The sequence below is a fragment of the Pholcus phalangioides genome, unplaced genomic scaffold (assembly GCF_987345545.1).
Source record: "Pholcus phalangioides strain wild (caught in Gottingen) unplaced genomic scaffold, Ppha-v1.0 ptg000009l_1, whole genome shotgun sequence".
Lineage (NCBI taxonomy): Eukaryota > Metazoa > Arthropoda > Arachnida > Araneae > Pholcidae > Pholcus > Pholcus phalangioides.
In genome coordinates, this window is record NW_028301602.1 from 1,057,442 (window position 1) to 1,083,907 (window position 26,466).

At 36.7% G+C, this 26,466-nt stretch overlaps 1 protein-coding gene across 1 annotated transcript in view; it reads left to right on the plus strand.

Moving 5' to 3' along the window:
• The window catches only part of LOC149081600 (replication factor C subunit 4), a 49,662-nt gene that overhangs the window by 2,144 nt on the left and 21,052 nt on the right, over positions 1 to 26,466 (plus strand). The window contains exons 3-9 of the mRNA XM_089237006.1: positions 683 to 761; positions 7,670 to 7,749; positions 7,872 to 7,988; positions 14,572 to 14,641; positions 19,254 to 19,327; positions 20,124 to 20,244; positions 20,767 to 20,892. Of these exons, the coding sequence (XP_089093132.1) occupies positions 683 to 761; positions 7,670 to 7,749; positions 7,872 to 7,988; positions 14,572 to 14,641; positions 19,254 to 19,327; positions 20,124 to 20,244; positions 20,767 to 20,892 (667 nt within the window). The remainder of the gene's footprint in view (positions 1 to 682; positions 762 to 7,669; positions 7,750 to 7,871; positions 7,989 to 14,571; positions 14,642 to 19,253; positions 19,328 to 20,123; positions 20,245 to 20,766; positions 20,893 to 26,466) is intronic.

Consider the following 26,466-nt stretch of genomic DNA (forward strand, 5'->3'; position numbering starts at 1 on the left):
TTTATGTGTCTCCCCTATTTATGCTCTTTGGCTCACCTGTAAAGACACCACTGGTTTGTTTGCTAAGCACAGAAATTTGCTTGATTGGAGTATTTTCAAGTATTTCACCTGTTGAATGTGTCTGTAGAAAATAGGCAGACCTTCACTATGATATTTTAATGTAAAAATTTAGGCATGTGCTACTTTCAAATATGGAAAACAGGTGGCAGAGTGAGTAACCCACGCATATAAATCTGACATCATAAATACATTATGGCCATACATTCTGGCTTTCATCAATTTGTTAGAAATTCCTCACTTTAATTTTTATCAGATGCATGCACGATTAAGTGGTAACAGAATTTTCGAAGAGGTTTCTCTCATCTGTATTTTTCTTTGTGGGGGGGGGGGGGAGAGAGAGAATGGAGTTGTTTGATTCTTGCAACAGGTTCATCAATTCATCCAGAATAGATTTTTTGAATATAGGACAGGTTATATGCAAAGTTTGTAAAAATAATCATTTCTTTTTCTAATTTTGTAAAAAAACAAAATTGTAGGTTCCCTGCACACCACCCCTTACTATTAAATAGAATAGATCTATGCTTTTTGTATGTGTTATGTGTGAATGATCTAAGTACCTAAACATAAGAGTATTATTGCTTTAATTATTTGTTGAATCTATTTTTTTAATTGTTTCCATTAGCCGCCCGAAAAGTGTGGATGAAGTTGTCCAGCAGGATGAAGTTGTTGCTGTTTTGAAAAAATGTCTTCTTGGTGCTGATGTAAGTAATTAATTCTCTAGCAATAGTTGCCGCTTGTGCATGTACACACTAAAGACCTAGCATATGTTAAAGTAATTTTATAAGTAGAAACTGGTCACTTATAATGCAAATTAGGAGGAATTAAAGGTGTAGGGTTAGTCAAGCTAATATACTTGCCCGGTATTCTCAGATCCAATTAGGTTCATGGGTAGTAAAAAGAACAAGACAATTCTCAAGTCAAAACATTTATTTAACAACATTTAACATTAACTGCTGTAAGTTAATTAACAGTTAACATTTAACTATTCAAATACAGTTAACATTGATAAATTCAGTTAATTTGTTTCATAATTTAAACTGACTCAAATTCCATATTTAGCTCAGAGTACATTAGTGAACAAACTCATAAAAAAACAGGAGAGATCTCGCCCACTATTGTCAAAGACAGTTCGTGCATTTCCACACGACACTGCAGCATTCAAGTTGATTCCAATTTGATTGGATACTCAATCTTTTGGGATACTTAATCTCTTGGGGTATGACGAGACTTTCTGGTCACAACTAAAGATTCAGTTCAGCATCATATTAGATGACAGAGAACACACTTCACAAGACATCAGAGAATCCGTAGGACGGCAGGAAATAACATTTAAGATCATAACCAATGATCTTTCATCAAGATGATCCCTGAACCAGGGTTGGCAGGTCAAAAACCTCTGTCAAAAACCTCAAATACTGCTTTTCAACATATAAATTCCCATTGAAAATATGCACATTGATTGCATGTAATGCGATAAGTGACTATGCTGCAATACATAATGTGTGATTTTAAAATAATCTTCCCCCCCCCCCCCTCTACATAATTATTTTGGACAATTATATACATGTATATATACTTGTAAAATATAGAATTTGAGTAGAGCATAGCATAAAACTACGGAAGGATATGTATTCAAGATAGTTTCAACCTTCTAAAATTTCTTCAACTGTTTATTTATATATGAATACTAGGGGGCTCTGCAACCCCCCCCCCCTCCCCACTTCTCTCCCGGACATATCTTGTTTATTTCGTCCCACTTCATCAGCGTGCTATGGAAAAGGGGAAAGGGACGTGTGAAAGCACCAGCCTACTGAAGAAGCGAATTTTAATGAAAATAATAATAAAGCAACAAAAAACAAATGAGATTCATCAAGTATCCCCAGAAAACTTCCCCATGGGAGTCCCCAGATTCAATTTGCTGAATTTCAGTGGGGCCCCACACTGGATATATCTTGGGCTACCGATGTGTTGCAAATTTTACAATGTTAAACCACAAAAATCAATGAGATACATTCAGGGGCACCGAATTACAACCTGCCAGCATTTCCATGAAGCCCTGACCTGCAAGCTTGTCGGACACCCCCCTGTGAGAATTTTTCATTTTTATCAATTTTACAACGAATAAAATCCAGGGCCCCACATCCAGTAGCGGGGACACAATACGCAGATTTTTAGTGGGGCCCCAGACTGGCTATATCTCGGGTTTCGGCTGTGGCAAATTCTACAACAGAAAAGAATGAGATTCATCCAGGGCCCCCAAAATGAAACCTGTAAACATGGGGCCCCCCGACTTGGAAGCTTGTCTGTCATCCCCCGGTGCGAGTGCCATGAAAAATTTTCATTTGTATTCGTTTTAAGAACGAATAAAATCCAGGGCCCCCAAACAATTACCCGGGACACCAATTCGCATACTTTTGGTGGGGCCCCAGACTGGCTTTATCTCGGGGTTCCGCTGTTGCAAATTCTACAACAGAAAAGAATGAGATTCATCCAGGGCCCCCAAAATGAAACCTGTAAACATGGGCCCCGACTTGGAAGCTTGTCGGTCATCCCCCGGAGCGAGTGCCATGAAAAATTTTCATTTGTATTCGTTTTACCAACGAATAAAATCCAGGGCCCCCGACTTGGAAGCTTGTCGGTCATCCCCCGGAGCGAGTGCCATGAAAAATTTTCATTTGTATTCGTTTTACCAACGAATAAAATCCAGGGCCCTTAACCAATTACCCGGGACACCAATTCGCATACTTTTGGTGGGGCCCCAGACTGGCTTTATCTCGGGCTTCCGCTGTTGCGAATTCTACAACAAAAAAGAATGAGATTCGTCCAGGGCCCCAAAATGAAACCTGTAAACATGGGGCCCCCGACTTGGAATCTTGTCGGTCATCCCCCGGTGCGAGTGCTATGAAAAATTTTGATTTGTATTCGTTTTACCAACAAATAAAATCCAGGGCCCCCAAAATGAAACCTGTAAACATGGGGCCCCTGACTTGGAAGCTTGTCGGTCATCCCCCGGAGCGAGTGCCATGAAAAATTTTCATTTGTATTCGTTTTACCAACGAATAAAATCCAGGGCCCCCAACCAATTACCTGGGACACCAATTCGCATACTTTTGGTGGGGCCCCAGACTGGCTTTATCTCGGGCTTCCGCTGTTGCGAATTCTACAACAGAAAAGAATGAGATTCGTCCAGGGCCCCAAAATGAAACCTGTAAACATGGGGCCCCCGACTTGGAAGCTTGTCTGTCATCCCCCGGTGCGAGTGCTATGAAAAATTTTCATTTGTATTCGTTTTACCAACAAATAAAATCCAGGACCCCCCAACCAATTACCCGGGACACCAATTCGCATACTTTTGGTGGGGCCCCAGACTGTATATATCTTTTGCTTCCGCTATCGAAATTTTTCAACGTTAAAGCAGCAAGAAAACAATGAGATCCATCAAGGGCCCCTGGAAATGAAAACTTTTTACTTATACATGAAATCTTCCCCGGGTACCCCGACCCTGTGTTGGGAGCACTGCTGTTGTGTGTGTATATTATACATATATATACCTCTCGGCATGGACCCCCCCCCCCCCCACAAAGGAAGGGCTGACAGGGGCCACAACGATTCTTATCACTTTTTGATTTTTCACACTATAAATTAATCACAGAGGGGCCCCTGAAAAGCTGGTTTGGGGGCTCGAAATCTAAATTCCAGCCTAAGGGCTCTGCTGTAGGATGTAGGAGCCTCTTGGTACATGCACATAACATGGTCCTGATATGTGAATATCGACCCAATATCGATATATGATATATGATATCATATCGATATATGAATATATGAATATGAATGTGAATATCGATATATGAATGTGAATATCGATATATGAATGTGAATATCGATATATGAATGTGAATATCGATATATGAATTTGAATATCGATATATGAATGTGAATATCGATATATGAATATTTGACCCAAAATCGAAACCGACTTCCGTAACAGATTTCCGTCACTCAAAAATTTCACCCACTTCCGTCCCTTGGTTGCTTAGCAACAGGCTCTTTTCGAGTTTGTTTGTGATTTTATATTATAGAATAGATATATATATTTGCATATCAACATCTGCTCTACTTTTTTTCTTTACAACAGATACATGTTTAAAAAGTTCTTTCATGCTTGCTATATATAATGTTGATTTCTGTTATTATATTATCTAGACAATCCCAGATATTTAAAACAATATTATTATTGTACATAACATTAGAATATATATATCCAGCAATCAAAATACTAAATTATCCTAAAATAATTTTTCCCCTGAAAAATTAATTAGTTCATTATTAGTCAAAATTTTTCATTGTTACCACAGTTTCTATTCTTGGGTTACATTTGGTGGTATATTTTTAAATGATAAGTGTTTTTTTTCCCTTCAAAAAGACCTCATAAAAGTAGCCTGAATATACATATTTTTTATATAAAGTATCTTAGTTACTTAAGTTATATTACAATATCAAAATTGCTAATTCTTACCACATTTTCTAACCTTGGGCTATGCATTCTGGCGTTCTATTTTTAGAAAATTCATGAATGGGGATTGCATCACAGATCTCAATGTAGTGGTATATTATCTCACAGGGTTTTTTTTTTTCTTTTTCCTTCACCAAGAAGCAGCAACAGTAGTGACTGCATTATCATGCTAGGGGCAGATGGTCTTATAATCCAATAAAGACACCAGCTGCCCTTAGAGGACAAAGACTAGTGTACTAGAGAAAAGTCCAACTTTGCTATTTATTGTTTGAATTGTAAAGTAGTGAGGATTAATATGGAAACCATTTTCAGAAATTTCATTTGATATTTTTTTATGTTTAGTGAAACCAATTTCTAAGAAATCATAAATATTTAGTCTATTATTAGTTTAAAATATAATGAATCGTGGTGGAAGGCCACAGCATATAGCGTGGCAAAATGCATTAATTGTGGAGTTATGCAATGTAATCGTGTGGACAGGATGAAGCCATATAGCTCAGTGTATTGGAAGGGGCAATGATGTTGAACAAATACCTGATGTACAAAAAGCAACTACATCAACATCTACAGAGTCCACTGCTTCACAGCCTATTATTTTGTTGGAATCAACAGAACCTGAAATTTTCACTCAAAAAAAGAAGCAAAAAATTGATGACTTCATTGTGAAATCAAATTCTGCTACAACTAAAAAAATTGATTTATTAGTGGCAGTTTTTTTATGCCAATAATATCCCATTCAGTGTTGTTGAACATTCAAGTTTCAAAGATCTAGTTTCTGATGTGCGACCTGGTTATAATACCCCAAGTAGAAAAGCTTTGGCTCAGTCATTGCTTGATGAAGTTACAAGAGAGGTTGAGAAAACTGCAAAAGACAATCTCAGTGGAAAAGCTGTAACTTTAATTGAAGATGGATGGAGTAATATTCATAACGATCCAGTCATAGCTACATGTATACATTCTGAAGGTAAATCCTATTTTCTTGAAGCTGTTCAGTGTGGTGCTATTATGAAAAATGCAGATTACCACAAGCAAATAATTGACAATTCCATACGTTTGGCCCACGATAAATATTCTTGTGAAGTAAAGGCAGTTGTAACTGATAATGCAAAAGTAATGGAGAAAGCCAGGCAACTTTTGCTTAATGAGACTGACCAAAATTTAATAGAATATGGGTGCTCTTCTCATTGGCTCAACTTACTCGGACAAGATCTAACACCTGAAGCTGTGCTCAAACAGGTGGTTAAAATATAAAAATACTTTAGAAACCATCATTTGCCTTCAGGATGGCTTTAATGAACATATGGGGTCAATAAAACCCCAATTACCTGGTGATACTCGATGGAAGAGTACACTTACTTGTCTTGAAACATTTTTACACAATAGGCCATTTTTTCAGAAAATACTAGAAGGTCACGAAAATGACATTGACAAAGGAATTGTTATTTTAATCAACAATTATAATTTATACAAATAGTGTAAAGATCTTTCATTCCAACTCAAGCCAATAAGTGTTGCATTGGATATTTGTCAAACAGATACAGCTACAATAGCTGACTCATGCAGTGTTTGGCTAAGCCTTCTCAAAGAAAGTGCTCTTCAGCCTCACATTGAAAAGATACAAAACAGGATGAACCAGATTCTGAGACCATTTCATTATTTGGCATATAATTTGCACCCAAAATATAAAGGTGAAGGACTGACTGATGTGCAAAGTGATTTGGCTCGCACATGGGCAACAGAGAAAATTAACGGTTGTCTGCCATTGCTAATTTCATATGAAGCGGAAGAAACTCCTTTTCCACCCTCTTATTTCAGTGCAGCAGGAAGAATGACAAACACTGTGATTTGGTGGAAAGGACTTTCTAAATGTAATGCTTTTTCAGCTGAGCCTGCATCTGAACTCATAAAACTAGCAATGCTTTTGCTGTCCAGTTCCGCCAGCTCAGCCTCCATTGAAAGAGTATTTTCTAACTTTGGATTTGTCCATTCAAAACTTAGAAATCGTTTAGGTGTAGAAAAATGCGCAAAATTAGTTACATGTTATCGGATGCTGCGTGCTAAAAATGAACCATACTATTAATTATATATCTATTCTAGACATTTTGTACCTCAAATTCAAAATCGCAAATTATAATTAATATTTTGTTTCAATTTTAATAAATTGGTGTTTGAAAATGAAACATTGTAATATCTAAGTGCCTCATCATTAAGTTATATACCTATTCTATTCGAAACATCCCAAAGCATTCATTTAGGTTTTTGACAGTTTAAACCAGTTTTTGACGTCAAAAACCCAACCCTGCAACACATGTTGATAGCATCGGGGAAGAACTGTGGTTGATGACTTTCACACTAGTAAAGCACTATAGCAACTTGAGAACTTTCCATTCTTCACTAAGAGCCATCTCAACTTGACTAGAACACATTTTCATATTAGATAAAGGGTTCAATAAAACATGTTTTAAAACTAACTACCGGGCCAGCAAGGATGAGAGCCTTGACACAAAGAAAAATATTTCACATGATGGGTTGGTGGAATTAAACAATAACTAGCTAGGTAGAAGGACGTCACTCTCCCCTGTTAATACAACAGATACGGAAAACTAGCTGAATGAAGAGATATCAATTTTTCAGGAAAGAAAAATTTATCTCTGCTTTCACGGGTACTGGTCCAGCAAACGAGAGACTGTTTGGGTCCACGTGAAGGCAGAGATGAATTTTCCTTTTTTGAACCATCGATATCTCTTCATTCAACCAGTTTTCTGTATCTGTTGAACTAGTTGTTAGTAGATTCCAGCAATCAAACTGCTCTTCGCTACAACAAATGATTAGTACGAGGATGTGGGAATGAATGTGATTGCTACAACTTTCTCGAGGACTATTTATATCAGAGGAGAACAAGTTTTATCTCGGTCTTATTGCCACACTGAGAACCTCCAGTGTATGAAGAGAAGATATTACGGCATGACATTTATTTTGAATATTGACATGCAGTATAGAATATTTTCAGATATTGTTCTTTTTGGATGGCAAATATTTTAGTATTTAGGTAATCATGTGACCTATTAGTAATCTGTGAATTCAATATACCCATAGCTACCAAATTTGCTATTTTATGGCCCACCAGGAACTGGGAAAACTTCAACCATCCTAGCTTTAGCCAGAGAAATATTTGGGTAATACAGCTTCTTTTTTTTCATTATGCTCATTTTTCGTGCATATCATTTCTATGGTGGTGTAGCCATTGAGATGAAAATCTTTCGTTCACAAACAAAATATTTTTCTGTTGAAATTTTAGTGACCTCTATAAAGCAAGAACCCTGGAATTAAATGCCTCTGATGAAAGAGGTATCCAGGTTATTAGAGACAAAGTCAAAACTTTCTCGCAGCAAACAGCTAGCTCTGTGAGGCCCGAGTAAGTTTTCTTTTAAAATTAAAAACTTTTATTTTTCATTGTGAAGTTTTTATTCTTGTTTCATTTGGTTGTTTTCGAGCCAGAAATGTCTAATTTGATTTTTTTTTGAAGTTCTGGTTTTTTTTTAGAAAAATCAATAAATAAAGTTCAGCTAGGAGGTGAAGCTAATGTTGACCACAGAATCAGATATATCTTGCCAATATCATGTCTCTTGCTATTTTATTTAATCAAAAGGAATCCTATGGGAAATAATTCCATAAGAATCCTTAAAATGACTATCTTAATTATAATATGGGAATGAACCATGCCCTCAAGAAATGCACGCAATACACAATCATAATAAAAGCTCTTCTGTATTAGGCAGGGTGTTTAGATCAGAGACATATTTACAGGAGGAAACTCAGCAGGCCATTGTCCAGGGCGATGAATTTCGAATAATGAGTGGTCAAGAAAATTAGTAGAGAGCAAGCAACCAAGTTAGTGAGCAACACAAGGCTAGATACACAATCAGACTGTATTACACTTCTGCCACTTCTCACTAAGTAGTAAATTGTCCATAGATGGCGATAGACCTGAGTTGTGCTCAGTTTGAAAGAAAAAAAAAAGCGAGCGAGTGATCAATAGAGTGGCCTAAAGAATTTTCAAGCGTGTGAGTGTCCAATGAGAGTGACCTAAAGTGTGTGGGAAGAATTTAATGAGTTATTATTTACAATAACCCAGAAGGCATGAAATGCACTTATACTGGACGAAAGAAAAGAAAAAAATAGTCAGAACGGGAAGCACTTCGCATACAGAGTCCGGTCGAAATCCCCAATAGCGGAAGCAAATCTTGTGTAGGAGGCACATACAAGTTCTGATGGAAGACTGTTCCATATTCTTGCCACACTGCATCTATATCCATGGAAAAAGCAATCCCTTCTAGCCGTTGGTATTCTTATTTGGAAGCGATTCCTACGTAGGTTAACTCGCCTGTCTATGATCTCAAAGAAAGGCTCTCTCGATGGTAGATAAACAATTTGGTGGACTAGTTTGTAGCACATCTTCAGATCTGCAGCGATTCTACGCCATTCCATCGAGTGTAAACTCAGAAATTGAAGTCTCCGGCAATAAGATAGACCGCTCATGCCAGGTATTCGTTTAGTAAACGACCTCTGTGGCTTTTCTAGGAGCTTTATGTCCTTGATTTTGTAAGAGCTCCATACTTGCGTACAGAACTCCAGAGTCGGGCGAACGTACACACAGAAAGCATATGGCAACATATGCCCATCACACTTGCGGTATGCCGTACATAACATATATGAAATCCTATTAGCTTTGCAGGCTATGCCATGATAACGATCAGTGAAATCCATAATGTGGCTCATTGCAATACCTAAATCCACGCATGTATCTAATTGCTGTAACATTTCATTATCTAGTTGGTAATATTCAGGATCGGTGCGTCTACCTAAATGCATTGATCCACTTTTTGATGATGAAATAGGTAGCTTATACTGACAACTCCACTGGAAAAGTTGTTGGCATGCAATTCTTAGGCCCCTAGTGTTTTGCACTGGAGAGAATAACTTAACGTCATCAGCGAATTGCAATAGAGAGATGGGTGACACAGCCTGAGTAATATCGTAAGTGTACAAAGTAAATAAGATCAGGCCTAACACTGATCCCTGGACAACTCCACTTGTCACCTGACATTCTCTAGACATCACGCTGGCTACGTGAACCTGATGAACTCTGTCTGATAGCAGTTCTTGAATTATCCTCACAACTTTATCCGGAACCCCCATGCAAGCTAGCTTCCTCAGTAGTAGCAATCTGTCTACTTTATCAAATGCCTTTTGGAAATCAACGTAAATTACATCAATCTCTTGTCCAGAGTCTATAGCACTCTCCCATATATCATGACAAATCAACTGCTGCACTGGTAAGGAGCGGCCAGGAATGAAGCCAAACTGAACTGAGGAGATTAAGCCCATCTCGTCGGCAAATGGAAGTAACTGATTGACGATGCATCTCTCGAAAATTTTGCAGGATATATCGGTTAACGATATCGGGCGATAATTATTCGGATCTGCCCTGGTGCCTTTATTCTTTTAAATTGGACTAATAACTGCAGATTTCCAAGAGCATGGGATGAGCAAGTGATACCAGGTTGTGAGAGCGACCGAAACTCTAGGGCCTAAAACATGTGTTAGCATATGAGCGACCAAAACAGTGTTCAAGCGTGTGAATGGTCAAAAGAGTGATCTAGCTTGTGTGCAAGCATGTGAATGATCAAAACAGAGTGCAAGCCTGTGATAGACCAAAAGAGTGATCTATAAAGCAAGCACCTAGGTCATTGAACAACCAATAATAGAATGAGCAAGCAATGGACCAAGTCAGTGAACAACCAAAAGAGTGACTTAGAGAGTGTAAGCATAAGAGTGACCTGAAGAGAGCGAGGGACTATTTCCATGAACAACCAAAAAGATTGCCCAAAAAAATGACCAAGACTTTGGGTTTTTGCCTGTTGAGTGTATTAAAGTGCAAGGTGGAGATATTTGTATAAAGTGTACAAGAGAGAGAGAGCATGTGAGAGCGACAAAAAGAGTGACTTAAGCCCTGTTCACATGTGTATGATTGGGGATCGCTTTGGCGATAATTACCAGCATGCAGGGTTGGTAAAAAAAACGGTTTTTTTAAAAAAAACGGTTTTTTTTTAAAAAACCAAAAAACCGGGTTTTTTGGTTTAAACCAGGTTTTTTTTGGTTTAAACCAGGTTTTTTTGGTTTAAACCGGGTTTTTTTGTTTTAAATAGTATTAACATTAAAAACAATGAAATTTCTGAAAAATCATTCAAACTTCTAATAATTAACTGAAATAAAACGGTTATTAATGTAATTAACACTATTCCCATACTAATTAATCAAAAAATATTTCTTACATTTTAACAAAAACCAACTTTTGCAATTTAATTATTTTTTGCTTAACTCAATGGATTACTGTGTGTTTGAAAATTCTTTTAATGTTATTATTAATCATATAATATATAAAGGTTTTTCTCCAGTTACTTTCAGTATACTTAATTAGGAAGCTATTGTGCAAAAAGTAATAAAAATTAGGTGAATATAATGTCTTTAATGAAGCATAAATAATTCAGATTAATTAGCAATGATTTACGATATACAAGGTGATTATAATTAAGGTTCTGATTTTAAAACACTGTAAAAAAAAGAATGATTGTCAGGATGACTTCAAAATTGACATGAATATTCCTGAAAAAATTCAACTTTATTTGATAGAGGGGAAAAAATACTTAAAAATGTAAAATTAATGACATCATCCAACATGTGGGAAATTTGCTCGCAGAAGGGAAACGATAGCCAGTCATGGCAAAATGATACCTTAATTATAGTATTGCATGATTTCATAATTCATGGAATCATCACAAAAAACGAAGTAATTGAACAAATAACTACAACTTACTTAAGAAATGTTAAATATGTTGTCCACCGCGTGTTCTGGCTATGAGGTTGAAAGCACAAAAATTCTTGTTCAACAGCAGAATCGGAGTATGCCATGGTCATAATGTGGATGTGCTTGCAATTCAGCTTTATTAAACCAAACGCTTCCCCCCCCCCCCCCGTTAGCAGAATATGCCGAAATGTGCAACGTATGTCGCAGAACAATCTGGAAGAATTTTAAGAAAAGTGTAGAAAAGCGCTATTATGTATATATGAATTTTTACCGCAGAACATTTTCAGTCAGCTGAGGGCTCGTTGCAGAACATCGCAAAACATTCTGCTTTGGGGGTGCTGGAGATTGCAATTCACCAAAGTTTGCAATCTGACCACTGTTCATAACATTTTGAGGTTGCCCCCACAGCCAGAAGTTGCAAGGGTTAAGGTGCATCCTGTCAAAATGGGTCTTCAGCAGCTGCTTTGCTGGTATTGCAATGTGCATCTTGATAGAAGTTCTATCCACACACTGATGCTGTGGAAGTGCCGAAATGATGTGGTTGCACAAAATACATTATACTGCTGGCCAAGTACAGCATCATCTACTTGCACATTTTGCACGTTTTTCTTTTGCGAAAGAAACTTCCATTGCTTCAGGAGTATCCATGCAAATTTTCAAGTCATTCCGATCAGTACTTATTGTATAGTTTTGGAATCAAAACTTAAATTATAATCACCATGTATATAGCTGATTATTTTTCATAAATATGTTACTATCTGAACCTTGATTAACTGGGCTTAACAGTGTGTGTGTGTGAAAGTATAAAAAAAAACTATTGAATATTAAGACTGGGAGATATACAGTAGGAGATGTGCTACTTCTTATGGGAAAGAAAATGAAAATGTAAGTGAGGTAATGTAACTACTAGTACACTAGTGTTTGCCCTTTAAGGACAGCTGGTGTCTTTATTGGATTATAGGACCACCTTCCCCTAGCATGATGGTGTCACTACTGTAGCTGCTTCTTTGTGAAGAGAAAAAGAAACCCTGTGAGATAAAATACACCACTACATTTAGATGTGTGATGCACTCCTTATTCATGAATTTGCTTAAGATAGAACATCAGAATGTAGCCAAAGGTTAAAAAATGTTGTAAGAATGAGATATTTTGGCTTTTATATATAACTTTAAATGACTAAGATACTTCATATGAAAAATCTATATATATTCTGGCCACTTTTATGAGATTTTTTGAAAAAAACCACTTATAAAATCTTATGTCATTTAAAGGTATACCATCAGAATGTACCCCAAGGATATAAAATGTGGTAAAAATGAAACATTTTGGCTAATAATGAACCATTATGATATTTTTCAAGGAAAAAAATGATATTTAGGCAACTTTTATTTGATTTTTTGAAAAAAACCAAAGTTAAAACCAAGGTTTAAACCAAACAACCCTGCCAGCATGTGATAACTTTTTTCTCCTCGTAAGGGAAAAAAGGGTGGGAGAGAAGCTCATCAAAAAAGTCCATCTTTCTTGGGGTCGACACCGACCTTCTCTCCCATAATCCTTTGCGCCGCCAAAACTACTGTAAGCTCCTTCGTCAGCCATCTTGAATCAATCACTTCCGTTCAACCTACGTAACCAGTGACGACTTCCGGAAAGAAGAGGGAGATTACCGGCATAAACTAAACGTCATTTGAATGGTTTATAGCAAAAATTCCCATTACCAGGAACTTCCTGGGATGTTTTATTGCACATGTGATCAGGGCTTTAGAGACATAGGTGTGTTTACAGGGGTGAGGGGAGGCTCAGCAGACTGGCTGTAAATTTGAGGAATGAATGGTCAGAAAAATGAGACTATGTAGGAGATGGGTGGTAAAATTTGTGTAGCCCACATTTATCAATAATTCCCAATATTTTGAATCGAATTTTTTTTTTCAATTCAATTCACCATTGTTTCATATATAGCCTATAGTTTATTTCTATATAGCTTATATTAAACATTGAATGTGTGTAAGATGCACAATCAAATTATTTTACTTCATAAAACTATGAGCCATTTGATTTCACCATAGTAGGGAAGGAGATAGGAAAAGGCACAAATTGTTCTGTGGGAATATTATTTACTGTGAACCTGATTTCCTCTCCAGGATAATTTTTTTCAGATGAAGCGACATTCCATGTCTCCGACAAGGTTAAACACATTTGCTGATTTATGTTGTCAGAAAATCCCCTTTTAGTTTTTTGAAGTAGAAAAAAAAGTTTCAAAATTAATGTGTGTTGCAAGCTTTTCTAGTCTTTGATGTATCTTATTCTGTCCTTGTAAAGTATGGGATCTGTTAACAAAATTGTCACATTTGAATCAAACACCCTTTATATGCACAGAACAAATTCCATTTTTGTGGATACCAGGGAGGGCAGAAAAAATTTGTTAGTAGCAGAGAGGTGACTGTTAAAAGGGGTTTTATTGTACATGTGCTACTGCCAATGAAAGAAATCAGCCAGTTAGCCCGGCCAATACCTGAATTTTTGGCTGTGGCCAACTTGATCTAGAAGTGGCTGGAGATCCCTAGCCAAAGAAAAGGTATAATTTGGGGGGTCATGGCCAAATTAGTACATTTTTTTGTGTGACAATTATGGCCATTTATAATTACTTAATGGTTAGCTATGACTATCAGCGATCAAAGGAATTGAAATATTGATATCAATATTATTAGAATCAACCACTTTTGGGCAAAAAGAAAATTCTGAAATTCCACAGAATTTCGGACATTAGCCAGGTGACCAGCCAATTTCAGGCTTTAGCAGTAACATATATAACTGAAGTGATGGTTCACGGTAAAGAATGATAGTTAAATAAAATCTTGCAAAATTTATTCTCTCAAACATTATTTAAAGAAATGAAGTTATCAAAGCATTATTTTGCCTTTTACAAAAAAAATCTTTAATTGATTTAGAACTGTTGGGAAAAATGAAGGTTCTTGAAGAAGGATTTTATTGCAATGTTATACCTCACCTCTATATATTTTTATAGAAACATTGCCACAGTCCTCGAATATTTTCAGAAAAGTTAATTTTAAAATGTGTGCTCTCTACTGCATTTGTTTACGTGACGTGCGCAATAATACCTTTTTTTTCATAGTGGAAGAAAATGTCCACCTTATAAAATTGTGGTACTAGATGAAGCAGATTCCATGACAGGTGCTGCTCAAGTAAGAAATTTGATGCTTATGCTTAGCCAGTGAAGAAACTTTCCGCTTTCAATGCTGTATGAATATGTATTGTCCTAAAACATGTTTATCAGAACTGGTATTCTGATACATTCATTTATGAGAATGTTTCAAACAAATAAACCTTAATTTTTCTTATTTATTTTTATGCAAAAAAATGAAGCATTCAATTTATTTGATTTTTGTTTTAAAAAAGTTTATTCATTCTAAAAATTCATTTAGAAACATGATATATCAAGTCTTTTTGTGTGTGTTACATCTGAAAGTTCATGTTGTATGGTCTCTATAGAACATTTATCATTCGTGAAGATTCCTAGCAACAGAATTTTCTGCTTAAACAACTTTTAAAAACAAATATTTGTCATTAAAATGTGTCACAGTGTGACAAAACTATTTTCAGACTTTAATTTTTTATCATGCCGAATAGGCAATATGTAGTTTTCTGACAACTTCAAGTTGCTTTTGTAGTTAGAAAGTCTTTTGCTTTTAAGTCTTGGGGGAAAAATATTTTTTCAGACTAAGTTAAAGGTAATCATAATATGGACAGGGGGAACAGAAACAAAGCACAATCATTGAAGAATAGTGTGATTGCTGTTTTGATCACTAACCCCTCATTTATCATAATTAAATTTCCGTTGTATTTTTTGTATGTATATTTTGTTCCATTGATTCGAAAATTTTTTGAAAAGCAGAATTATGGTTTGATTAGAAAAAAATGGCACCTTTCTTTTGCACTTTTGGATTATATTAGTTAGCTTTGACATATTCATCATTGCTCATTTTGGTTCAAACAACCCACTTTATCTTATGAGTTGAATGTAGAATTATTCCGGATGCAACTAGGATCATAGATTTGAAAATATTCATTGACGAGGGATTCAGGTTTTTTGAACATTGTTCAGCAGTGGTCAAAAAAGCAAACAGAATGTTCAGTTCCATTTTTAAAAAGGTCTCTTCACGTTCTCCGTAAGTGATCCTTCTATTTTCAGGACTTAGTTCGTCTTTTCCTAGTGTGTGCTGTACGGTTTTGGAGACCATACCCACTGAGTGAAATAGAATTGGTTGAGGGTGTTTAGTGGTACGATACTACATTGATTACGAATGAGAACTTAACAAAAACTTCAATACACATCCAGCAAAGACATACATGACAATAACAACCTGGCCGACATTCGAATGCTGCACTTTTGCCATTCCGTGACTCATTATAATGCTAATAATGATGATAAATTAATAACATCTTTCTTCCTTTAGGGGAAAATGATATGCTTCTCTTATAATTTGTGAGAGGTACATCAGCCTGGATGGAGGCTTCACCAGATGACACGATCTTGTGACCATGTAAGATCCATTTGGGTTGCCTGTGATAATGGGAATTTTACCTGTTGCTGTGGTGTTGGAGCCTGTCATTGGGGTGGTACCTCATTGGTTGCTGGAGATTTAGGACCACTTTTTTCTGGCTTTTACTCAAGCTCTTGCATCTTAGGTAGGTTGTCGCAGTGTCTTGGTGGTGACAGGCTGGCTGTGAAGCTTTTTGCTTGATTTCCATATCTTGTTGGGCACGGTTTAATGAATTGCCTGCTTCTCAATATCTCTCCAGCGTGGTCCAACCCCTCGGGGTAAATGGCTTACATCCCACCAGGTCAGAGCCTGGGCTACGACTGGCCTTTCAGTTGCTACTCAATGTGGAGCTCTCATTTGTATGGATCTTGTACGTGCATGGGCTGATCTGTTTTGTTACGCAAGCTTCATCGGTCTCTTGTGCAGAGGGTTCTTGTGCTGCACTGAAGCTCCAGGATGCAATGGCGCAAGGTTTTGTGATGCTCTGTTGTCATGGGCTATCATCGTTGGAATTGGCTGGGCTGGTACGAAGGCAGCGCACATGCCACATGATTTGACATTCTGCTGAATATCTCCTGGCATGTTCGGCCAGAAAACAACTTCTCTCTCTCGTCTGAGACATGCATTTATGCCCTGATGCTTGGCATGTATTTTTTTCTTCATTTCAGCTCGAAGTGGTCTTGGCACTACAATGCGATCTCCTCTAACAATAATGCCATTGGAAATAGCCAGTTCATCTTGATATGAAAAATATGCCCCACCATCGCACTGATATTTGTGTTAGTGTCTGGCCAACCTTCCAATATAAGGTGTTTAACTTTCTGTAATCACTCTGCATGTGCTGTTGCATTATAAGCAGGTAATGGTCAGACACTAGTAACACTCTGATGTTCTTAATCGAATCCACCACATTTGCTGTATGATGTTGTATGTTTGCTGTACCTACAGAGGGACATAGACTTGGTTGAAGGGGTGCAGAGAAGAGCTACGCGTGTCCTTATTGGCACACAGGGCTTGAGTTATGAAGAAAGACTTCATTTTTTGAATATGTTTACATTGGATGAACGCAGGTGTCGAGGAGATATGATCGAAGTGTTCAAAATTTTCAATGGGATGGATAGGATGGACCATGAACTTTTATTACACCGCCAATCGACTGCTTTTACAAGGGGACACCAGTATCGATTGGTGAGGGACAATGCAAGGTTATGGTGTCGCAGGGAATTTTTCTCCAATAGGGTTGTTAATAAATGGAATAGCTTACCCCCGGAGGTAGTAAATTGTAACACAATTGACACGTTTAAAAAGAAATACGATAAACATGTTGGGGTAAATCGAGAGGCTATCCATTCTTAGAATAAGACAACCATAAGTATTCTTTATGGGCATTGTATAATATTTTATCATGTGTATATATTGTTTGTAATTTGTGTTAATTGCATTTTTAATTGGGTTGCTGTATTTTTGAAACATATGACAACCATATTTTTATGGGCATCTTTTTATCAGCCACCTCGTTGGGCATTTTGCCTGTTGTGGCATTGTATTTGTGTTTGTATGTTGAGGAAGTGGTTCCCTTAAAGGAGCTCTTGAAAGAGTGTCTGCCATAGGAATTTCCTTTCTGGGAACGAACCTGAAGTTGAAGTCATAAGTGTCTTGCTCTTATCAAGAGATTGTTTAGACATCATAGCCACCAAAGGTTTACGGTCAGTGTTAATGGTGATATTCCATCCGTAGATGTAATGGTGGAATTTCTCAAGACTAACAACAACTGCTAACAGTTCTTTTTCAATCTGTGCATACCGCTGATCTGTCTCAGACAGGAATCTGCTTGTGAATGTGATTGGTTTATCCATCTGGAACATTGCAGCTCCTATTCCATAATCACTTGCATCACATTACTGTGTGACATGTAAGTTTTCATCATCAAATATTGCCAGTGTTGTATGATCAACCCATGCCTTAATCGCATTAAAGGCTGCTTTTTGTGAAGGACCCCAGTTGAACGTAGTCCCGGACTTCAAAATGTTGTGCAGTGATTCAGCAATATGAGCAAAGTTAGGTATGTACCTTCCTAAACAATTCACCATACCCGAAATCTCCTTAGCTAGGTGATTGAGGTCGGGTCTAGAAAGTTTTCTATGGCTATCTTGCTCAGATCTGGAGTGATGTCATCTTTCAACAACCAGTGTCCTAAAAATGTTAGCTGGGGTGCTTTATACTCTAACTTGTCCTTGTTTAGCTTAATTCCTTTTTCTATGCATCTGTGTTGGAAACATCTAAATCTTTAGTCATTAGTCATGTTCTGCTTCTTTTCTGCCATGTATGATGATACAGTCGAATCCTGTTCTAACGAATACCGTTATAGCGAAAATCTTGTTTTAACAAATACTTTTCTAATCCCTCAGATAAGTTTACATGGGAACAATGTAAAAATCTGGAATTCTTTAGTAACGGAATTTCGTTATAACAAAGTGATTTCTCCAGTCTCTTGGAGTTCATTATAACAGGATTCGACTGTATCATCAGCTACTGCTATGACACTTTCTAAGTCTATCAGAAGTTTGTGTATATGTCTCTAAAAGATTTCTGGAGCCACCTTGATGCTAAACGGAAGTCTGTACCAACAGATGAGTCCCAATGGAGTTTAAAATGTTAAGAGTGATGACTCTTCGTCTAACACCACATGCAGAAAACCCCATTATGGATCACATTTTGTGATCATGTCCACATGTGTGCCAGTTCATGCAGTACGTCATCTATGGTTGGAAGGGTGTAATGTTTTCTTTGAAGCTCTTTGTTCAGGTGGAGAGGGTCAATGCAAAGCCTCAGTGATCCATCTTTTTTAGGCACTATCACAAACTGATACAGAGTTGTAAATAAATGAAATAGCTTATGAGTGATAAGCTTTTCTATTTATTTACTACCTGGTGGCATGAACTATTTTACCAGAATTGACACGTTTAAAAAAGAAATACAATATTCATATTGAGATGAATCGAGAAGCTATTCACATACTTAAATAAGACAACCATAATTTTTAATGGGCAGTGCATTATGTTTTCTCATAGTTATTAGTATGAACTCTTTTTGGGTTGCTGTATTTTAGATTTTTTAACAACCATATTTTTTATTGGAATCTTTTTTCATCCTCCTCATTTGGCTTTTTGCCCATTGTGGTCTTTGTATTTGCATATATTATGGTCTACTTTATGCATGAAAGATCTAATTTTCAGCAATTTATTATTATTAGGCTGCTCTAAGGAGGACTATGGAAAAAGAAACAAAATCCACTAGGTTTTGTCTCATATGTAATTATGTGAGTAGGTAAGTTTTTTTCACTGTGTTTACATCTAGATTATGCTGTAAGGTTTTGCAGACCATACCTACAGAGGGACATAGACTTGGTTGAAGGGGTGCAGAGAAGAGCTACGCGTGTCCTTATTGGCACACAGGGCTTGAGTTATGAAGAAAGACTTCATTTTTTGAATATGTTTACATTGGATGAACGCAGGTGTCGAGGAGATATGATCGAAGTGTTCAAAATTTTCAATGGGATGGATAGGATGGACCATGAACTTTTAGTACACCGCCAATCGACTGCTTTTACAAGGGGACACCAGTATCGATTGGTGAGGGACAATGCAAGGTTATGGTGTCGCAGGGAATTTTTCTCCAATAGGGTTGTTAATAAATGGAATAGCTTACCCCCGGAGGTAGTAAATTGTAACACAATTGACACGTTTAAAAAGAAATACGATAAACATGTTGGGGTAAATCGAGAAGCTATCCATTCTTAGAATAAGACAACCATAAGTATTCTTTATGGGCATTGTATAATATTTTATCATGTGTATATATTGTTTGTAATTTGTGTTAATTGTATTGTTAATTGGGTTGCTGTATTTTTGAAACATATGACAACCATATTTTTATGGGCATCTTTTTATCAGCCACCTCGTTGGGCATTTTGCCTGTTATGGCGTTGTATTTGTATGTTTATATTGGATCAACAGTAGTGGTTCACTCATTAAAATTAGTGGTTCATTAAACTAATCAAATCCATGAGTCTTGTTGTATCATACTCTTTACCAGTGTTTTAAATTACATTTTTGTACCTTAGGATCATTGAGCCCATCACATCTCGTTGTTCCAAATTTCGATTCAAGCCATTATCTACAGATATCGTAGTGTCAAGATTGAGAAAAATTTCAGATGAAGAGAACGTCAATTGTGGTGATGAAGTAATTGTGTATATGTTATTGATTGAAAATTTTTTCTAATTTTTCTTGTATTTTATAAAATATAATGTCTGCAATGAAATTCTTACTATTTAAAACGTTATATTTTAAAGAAATTCCTTAAATATTTTTTGCATTAAATAAAAAACGGCCTGTAAGTAATCGGATGTGCTACGATGACAACCAGAATTCTAATCAAAAGGAATTCCCATGTTACATCAACTGCCTAGTAGAACATTTTTTTGATTGAACAAAATTGTTTTTTTTCATTAGTCATGAAATATTTATGCACCCTCTGATTAAAATAGTTTCAGTTACTTTTTGAATAACAGTATGCACAGAAATTTCGTAAATTTATTACTAATATTGGTCAAGAAATCGAAGTCACTTTTTTGAATCGGACAATCAGTTGAACTTGAGTAGCATTTATGACCAAAGTCACCACCGGGCCAAAATGTTAATAGTGTGTATATTATGATTATATGAAAGTTGAGTCATCATTCTCATCCATTTTTTCCTTCCCAGGTATTGAATGCAATTGTTAAGACTTCAGATGGTGATATGCGGAAAGCAATCACTGTTCTTCAGAGCGCCCACAGGTTGAAGGGTGAGGATGGAATTAACCTGTCTGATATTGATGATATTGCTGGTGTAAGTTATAGGGAAGGGAATCTTCATTTTAAACCAATAAATATACAGTAACAGCTTGATATATTGTGCATGTTTTGGGACAGAGAAAGTTTGTAAGACTGAAATTGGTATGTAACTTCTTATACAGTCATCAAATTTAAGATAAAAATTATGAGTCGAGTCAGGCCAAGTTAAAAATAAACTATCGGCATCAAAGCCGGTTTTATTCACGGCAAGTAAGTAAAAAAAAGAAGATACAAATACATATCAGTCAGTCTATATCTGCCCACTTGGCGCTACAAACAAAAGCACCAATGAAAAACAGGTTCACTCTGTGCCGTATTCAAAAATAAAGATCATGACATCAGCATCAGAGAGAAGTAAAAAAAAAAGGAAGGGAAAAAAATCTATCACTCGAAGCGAGCGGATCAACATAAGATTTGTGATCATGGGAGAAGAAAATCAGCATTTCTGCCTAATAGTTGCCCTCCCTCACATGATCACGAAAATAAGAAGTTCATAATCGTAATACAAAAGATCACCCTTTTTTTCCCAACATCAAATTCAACAGTACTCAATGCAAAATCGTATCGGAAAAAAAAAATATTGACATATATAAAAAACTTTACGAAAATTTTAATGATCTTTCTCTTAAACATAATATTCAAACCTTCATGAGAATTTTATCAAGAAATCTTTTAATCCGTATTTACACAAAGGTTTCGTTTATTTAAAGATTATTTTTACTATTATTTACTATCTCGCTGCTTAATTGTCGCACAAGAGTTCATTTTTGTAATTCGAAGGAAGTTTAAATAAATTCAAATCATTACATTCATTTATTATTTGAACAATCTACGTCAGTTCCTTTGCAGCTTCAGTCAAGGTGACGTATTCAGCTTCCATTGTTGAAAGACTCACACACTTCTGTTTAAATGTCCTCCACATGATAGGTACACGGTCCAATAACAAAATGATACCATCCATGGAAACACGATGTCTCTGTTAGCTGCAAAGTCGGAATCGTTGTAACATGTGATATTAAAATTTTCTATGTTAGACAAGTCAAGTTTCAAGTACTTTGTATTTTCCACATGCGCCAATCCGGGATTTTCTTGAAATTGTGAGAGGATATTAACGGTGAAACTGAGATCTGGCCTAGTATGACCAGCGATATACGATAAACATCTTATCACATTTCTATATGGCAATTTTGCCATTTCTCTGGTCTCAGCTTCGGAGTTGGGACAGCTTAATTTGGATAACAAAGTTCCCTTAGCGATTGGCAAAGATGACATAGGAAATTTTAATTTTCTAAAAATATCACATATTTTACTGATATAATCTACCTGATGAATGAAAAACTTTCCTTCAGTTTCCTCAAAATTGACACCTAGGAGTTTTTTTCCTAGTTTTCCCTAATATTTTTAAATTAAAGTTTGATTTTAATTTAGATATAGTCTCTTCAATATCATGATTTCATTTGCTAAAAAGAACAATATCATCCACGTAAAGTAATAATACTACTTTGCCGTTGTAAGTGTATACGCAATTACACCAATTCAATTTTTTAAAATTTAGTTTTTCTAAAATACTGTGAATCTCGAAAAACCATTCTCGACCATTTTGGCGCAGTCTGTAAATAGCTTTATTCAGCTTACAGATAAAATCTGGGTACTTGTTGCTGGTAAAAACTTGCGGTTGACGCATAAAGATTTCTTTGTTGAGATTAGCGTATAAATATGCATATTTTACATCAAGTTGACAGTGTGTCCAGCCAAGCAAACAAACTAATAATGTGACAAATAATCGTATTATTGAAACATTATCGTCAGGGCAAAAAACTTTGTCGTAAATCGTCTTTCTTTGTTGTTCCCCTTTACGCTGTCTAAATCCCTGAGCAACAAGACGTGCCTTATACCGTCCTATTTCTTGTTTTTCATTTTTCTTGACGGTATAGACCCACCTGTTCCCCACAATAGGTGTATTATCGGATTTAAGCACTAAATCCCAGACATTTCTATCCAACATTATTTGCATTTCATCCAGCACGGCTTTATGCCACTGCTCCTGTTGCGGAGATTTTGATGCAGCATTATAATTTTTTGGAATATTAATGTCAACAAAACAAGCTTCTGGTGTAATATTAGAATCAATATTATTTTTTCACTACATCTGAGTATGTATTTTTCCCTGCTGAAATCAAAAAAGTTTTTATTATATTTGATATTATGAGATTTGCAATAAGCTTAGACATCTTTATTAGATCCTAACCTCAAATTAGTTCCTTCAATCCCGTAGTATATGTCGATGCGGGAGCCATCTTTTCTCGTTATAGCCTTTCTCACCCAAAGATGTGCAGCGTCTTGATTGGATGTTTCGGGATTGTCAAAATTGGATTTAAATTCTTTCTTTACAATATCTTACTCCTCAGATTCTGAATGAGATTCACTTTTTATATCATCCACCTTCTGGGTTTACAAATACAAATACAATGCCACAACACACAAAATGCCCAACGAGGTGGCTGATAAAAAGATGCCCATAACAATATGGTTGCCATATACCGTATATACTCGTGCATAAGCCGAGTTTTTTTGTGGAAAAATTCGTTCCTCAAGTAGGGGGGTCGGCTTATATTCGGGTCAGTTTTTGATGAAAAAATATTGAACCCAAGTAGTCATTTTTGTAGCAGGGTTCGAGAAACCGGCATTATTGGTATGGGATATGTTCGAACCCGCAGAACCGATAATGTCAGCCGAGGCAAAGAAATCGAAAACATCATTGGCTTTGATACCAGGTGGGCTAACGTTGATTGTACAGCCTTTAGATGCGAGCATCTGCAATCCTCTCAAAAACTATTTAAGGAATTTGTGGGTTGAATGGATGAGTTCCGATGATAAAGAAACTACAAAAAGTGGTGCCTTGAAGAAACCTGACATTGGCCTAGTGGGCCAAAGCGTACATGAGGCGTGGAATTCTGTTTCCACCGTAATTATTATCCGCTCCTTCAAAAAGTGTTGCATCAGCAATGCAATGAACGGAACTGAATATGATATCCTCTTTGAAAGTGACAATGGTGATGACAGCCCAGATGAAGATCAAAAGGAAGATGCCGCACCCCCTATGATGATCTCATGGATTACGATGAGCTTGAAGACTCAGAAAAAACGGATTAAGAAGTTTGAATCATTTTCTAATGTAAATTTCCGCAAGCTATTCATTTTGCATGAAAGTATAAGAATTTTTTCTCAGAAATGCACAGATTTTTGGGGGTCGGCTTATAGACGGGTTTTCAATTTATTGCGGATTTGGTGGTCCTGAAGTGGGGGGATCGGCTTATACACGAGTATATATGGTATTTCAAAAATACAGCAACCAATTAAAAATGCAATTAACACAAATCATAAACAATATATACACATGATAAAATATTATACAACGCCCATAAAGAATACTTATGGTTGTCTTCCCCAACATGTTTATCGTATTTCTTTTTAAACGTGTCAATTGTGTTACAATTTACTACCTCCGGGGGTAAGCTATTCCATTTATTAACAACCCTATTAGAGAAAAATTCCCTGCGACACCATAGCCTTGCACTGTCCCTCAACAATCGATACTGGTGTCCCCTTTTAAAAGCAGTCAATTGGCGGTGTACTAAAAGTTCATGGTCCATCGTATCCATCCCATTGAAAATTTTGAACACTTCAATCATATCTCCTCGACACCTGCGTTCATCCAATGTAAACATATTCAAAAAATGAAGTCTCTCTTCATAACTCAAGCCCTGTGTGCCAATAAGGACACACGTAGCTCTTCTCTGCACCCCTTCAACCAAGTCTATGTCCCTCTGTAGGTATGGTCTCCAAAACCTTACAGCATACTCCAGTCCAGGACGAACTAAGACTCGAAAAAGCGGAAGAATGACTTTAGGAGAACGTGAAGAGACCTTTTTGAAAATGAGACCAAGCATTCTATTCGCTTTTTTGACCACCACTGAACAATGTTCAGAAAACCTAAGCCGCTCGTCAATGAGAATACCCAAATCGTTGACCCTGGTTGCATCCGGGATAGTGACACCATTCAACTCGTAAGAGAACCGTGGGTTGTTCGAACCAAAATGAGGGACCATGCACTTATCTACGCTAAACGTCATGCTCCATTCATTTGCCCATGCTGCAATCCTGTTTAAGTTGGTCTGGAGCAACTCCCTATCGCTTTCATTCCCGATTACCCCCATTAGCTTCACATCATCTGTGAATTTGCTAGTAATCCCATCGATACCCTGATCGAGTTTGTCGATAAAAAGTGAAAAAAGTATGGGGCCAAGGACATTTCCCTGAGGAACTCCACTTGTGACGTCTGTCCAACCAGAGCATTCCCCGTTCACTATAACTCGTTGCAACCTATCTCTTAACCACAATTCTATCCAATTCAGCATGTTGCCCCCTATTCCAATCTCGTGTAAACGCTTCAAGAGTTTGCCATGTTGGACCCGATCGAATGCTTTCTGGAAATCAAGGTAAACAACGTCGACATTTTTGCTCTTACCCAAAGCCTTCATGTAATCATGTAATCATAGAAGCAAAGGGGGTTAGTTACACATGACTTCCCCTTCCTGAACCCATGCTGATTATCCGACAATACATTATTCTCGTCTATCCACTTCACAAACTGCCTATTGATGATAATTTCCAAAATTTTCGAGAGGGAGCTCGTCAAACTCACTGGACACCGCTAATTTGACACCGCTTCTTTACTACCCTTCTTAAATATCGGAACAACGTTAGCCAGTTTCCAATCTCTCGGGACGATACCCTCAGCAACATTATTCCTGTATATCTTTGCGACTGGCCCCAACAATTCATTAGCACATTCCCTGAGGACCCTGGGATAGATATCTCCTGGTGCTTGGCTTACACATAAATTTTTTAGAAGGTTTAGGACCTCCACATCTTCCACTTGAATATCGTTGAGGATCTTATTACCCCATTCAATACCAAGATATTGAATATCATTATCTCTATTAAAAACCGATGCAAAAAAGTCAGTCCACTCAACACAGTCCTTAGGATTTTTATTTTATACCTATAGCTTTTATTCTCCCCCAGAGAGTGATTTTGCCCACTTCGGAAAAAATTGATCCTGGTTATAATGTTAGTGAAATTTCAACAGTTCTATTAGAATGTATGATGTATAATAAGACATTGTAACAAGGGATTACTGTACATACTCTGCAAGCTGCAACAAGGTCCTTCTGAACACATCCTGGGCGTATTAAGTGCATAAGGGGCTCCATGATAATATAATTTAGTGCTATTAATTTTGGAAGTATAGAAATTGGTAGGTAAGTCAGGGTCCCATGGTGCTGTTAAAAATAATCTGCAACAGTATCAATCAGGGTTTAAGCTATGGTCGCATTTTTCGCAAAATGCAAAAGAAAATTGTAGAATACGAAAGAAGAAGTAGCCACTTTCGCAAAAATGCGTACAGGAGGTACGAAACGAGTAGACATCCAACCATCAATCATTACATTAGCATTGTAGCATTTTGCTAAATCTTTTCTCCTATTTTCGCTTTTTTATGAAAGGG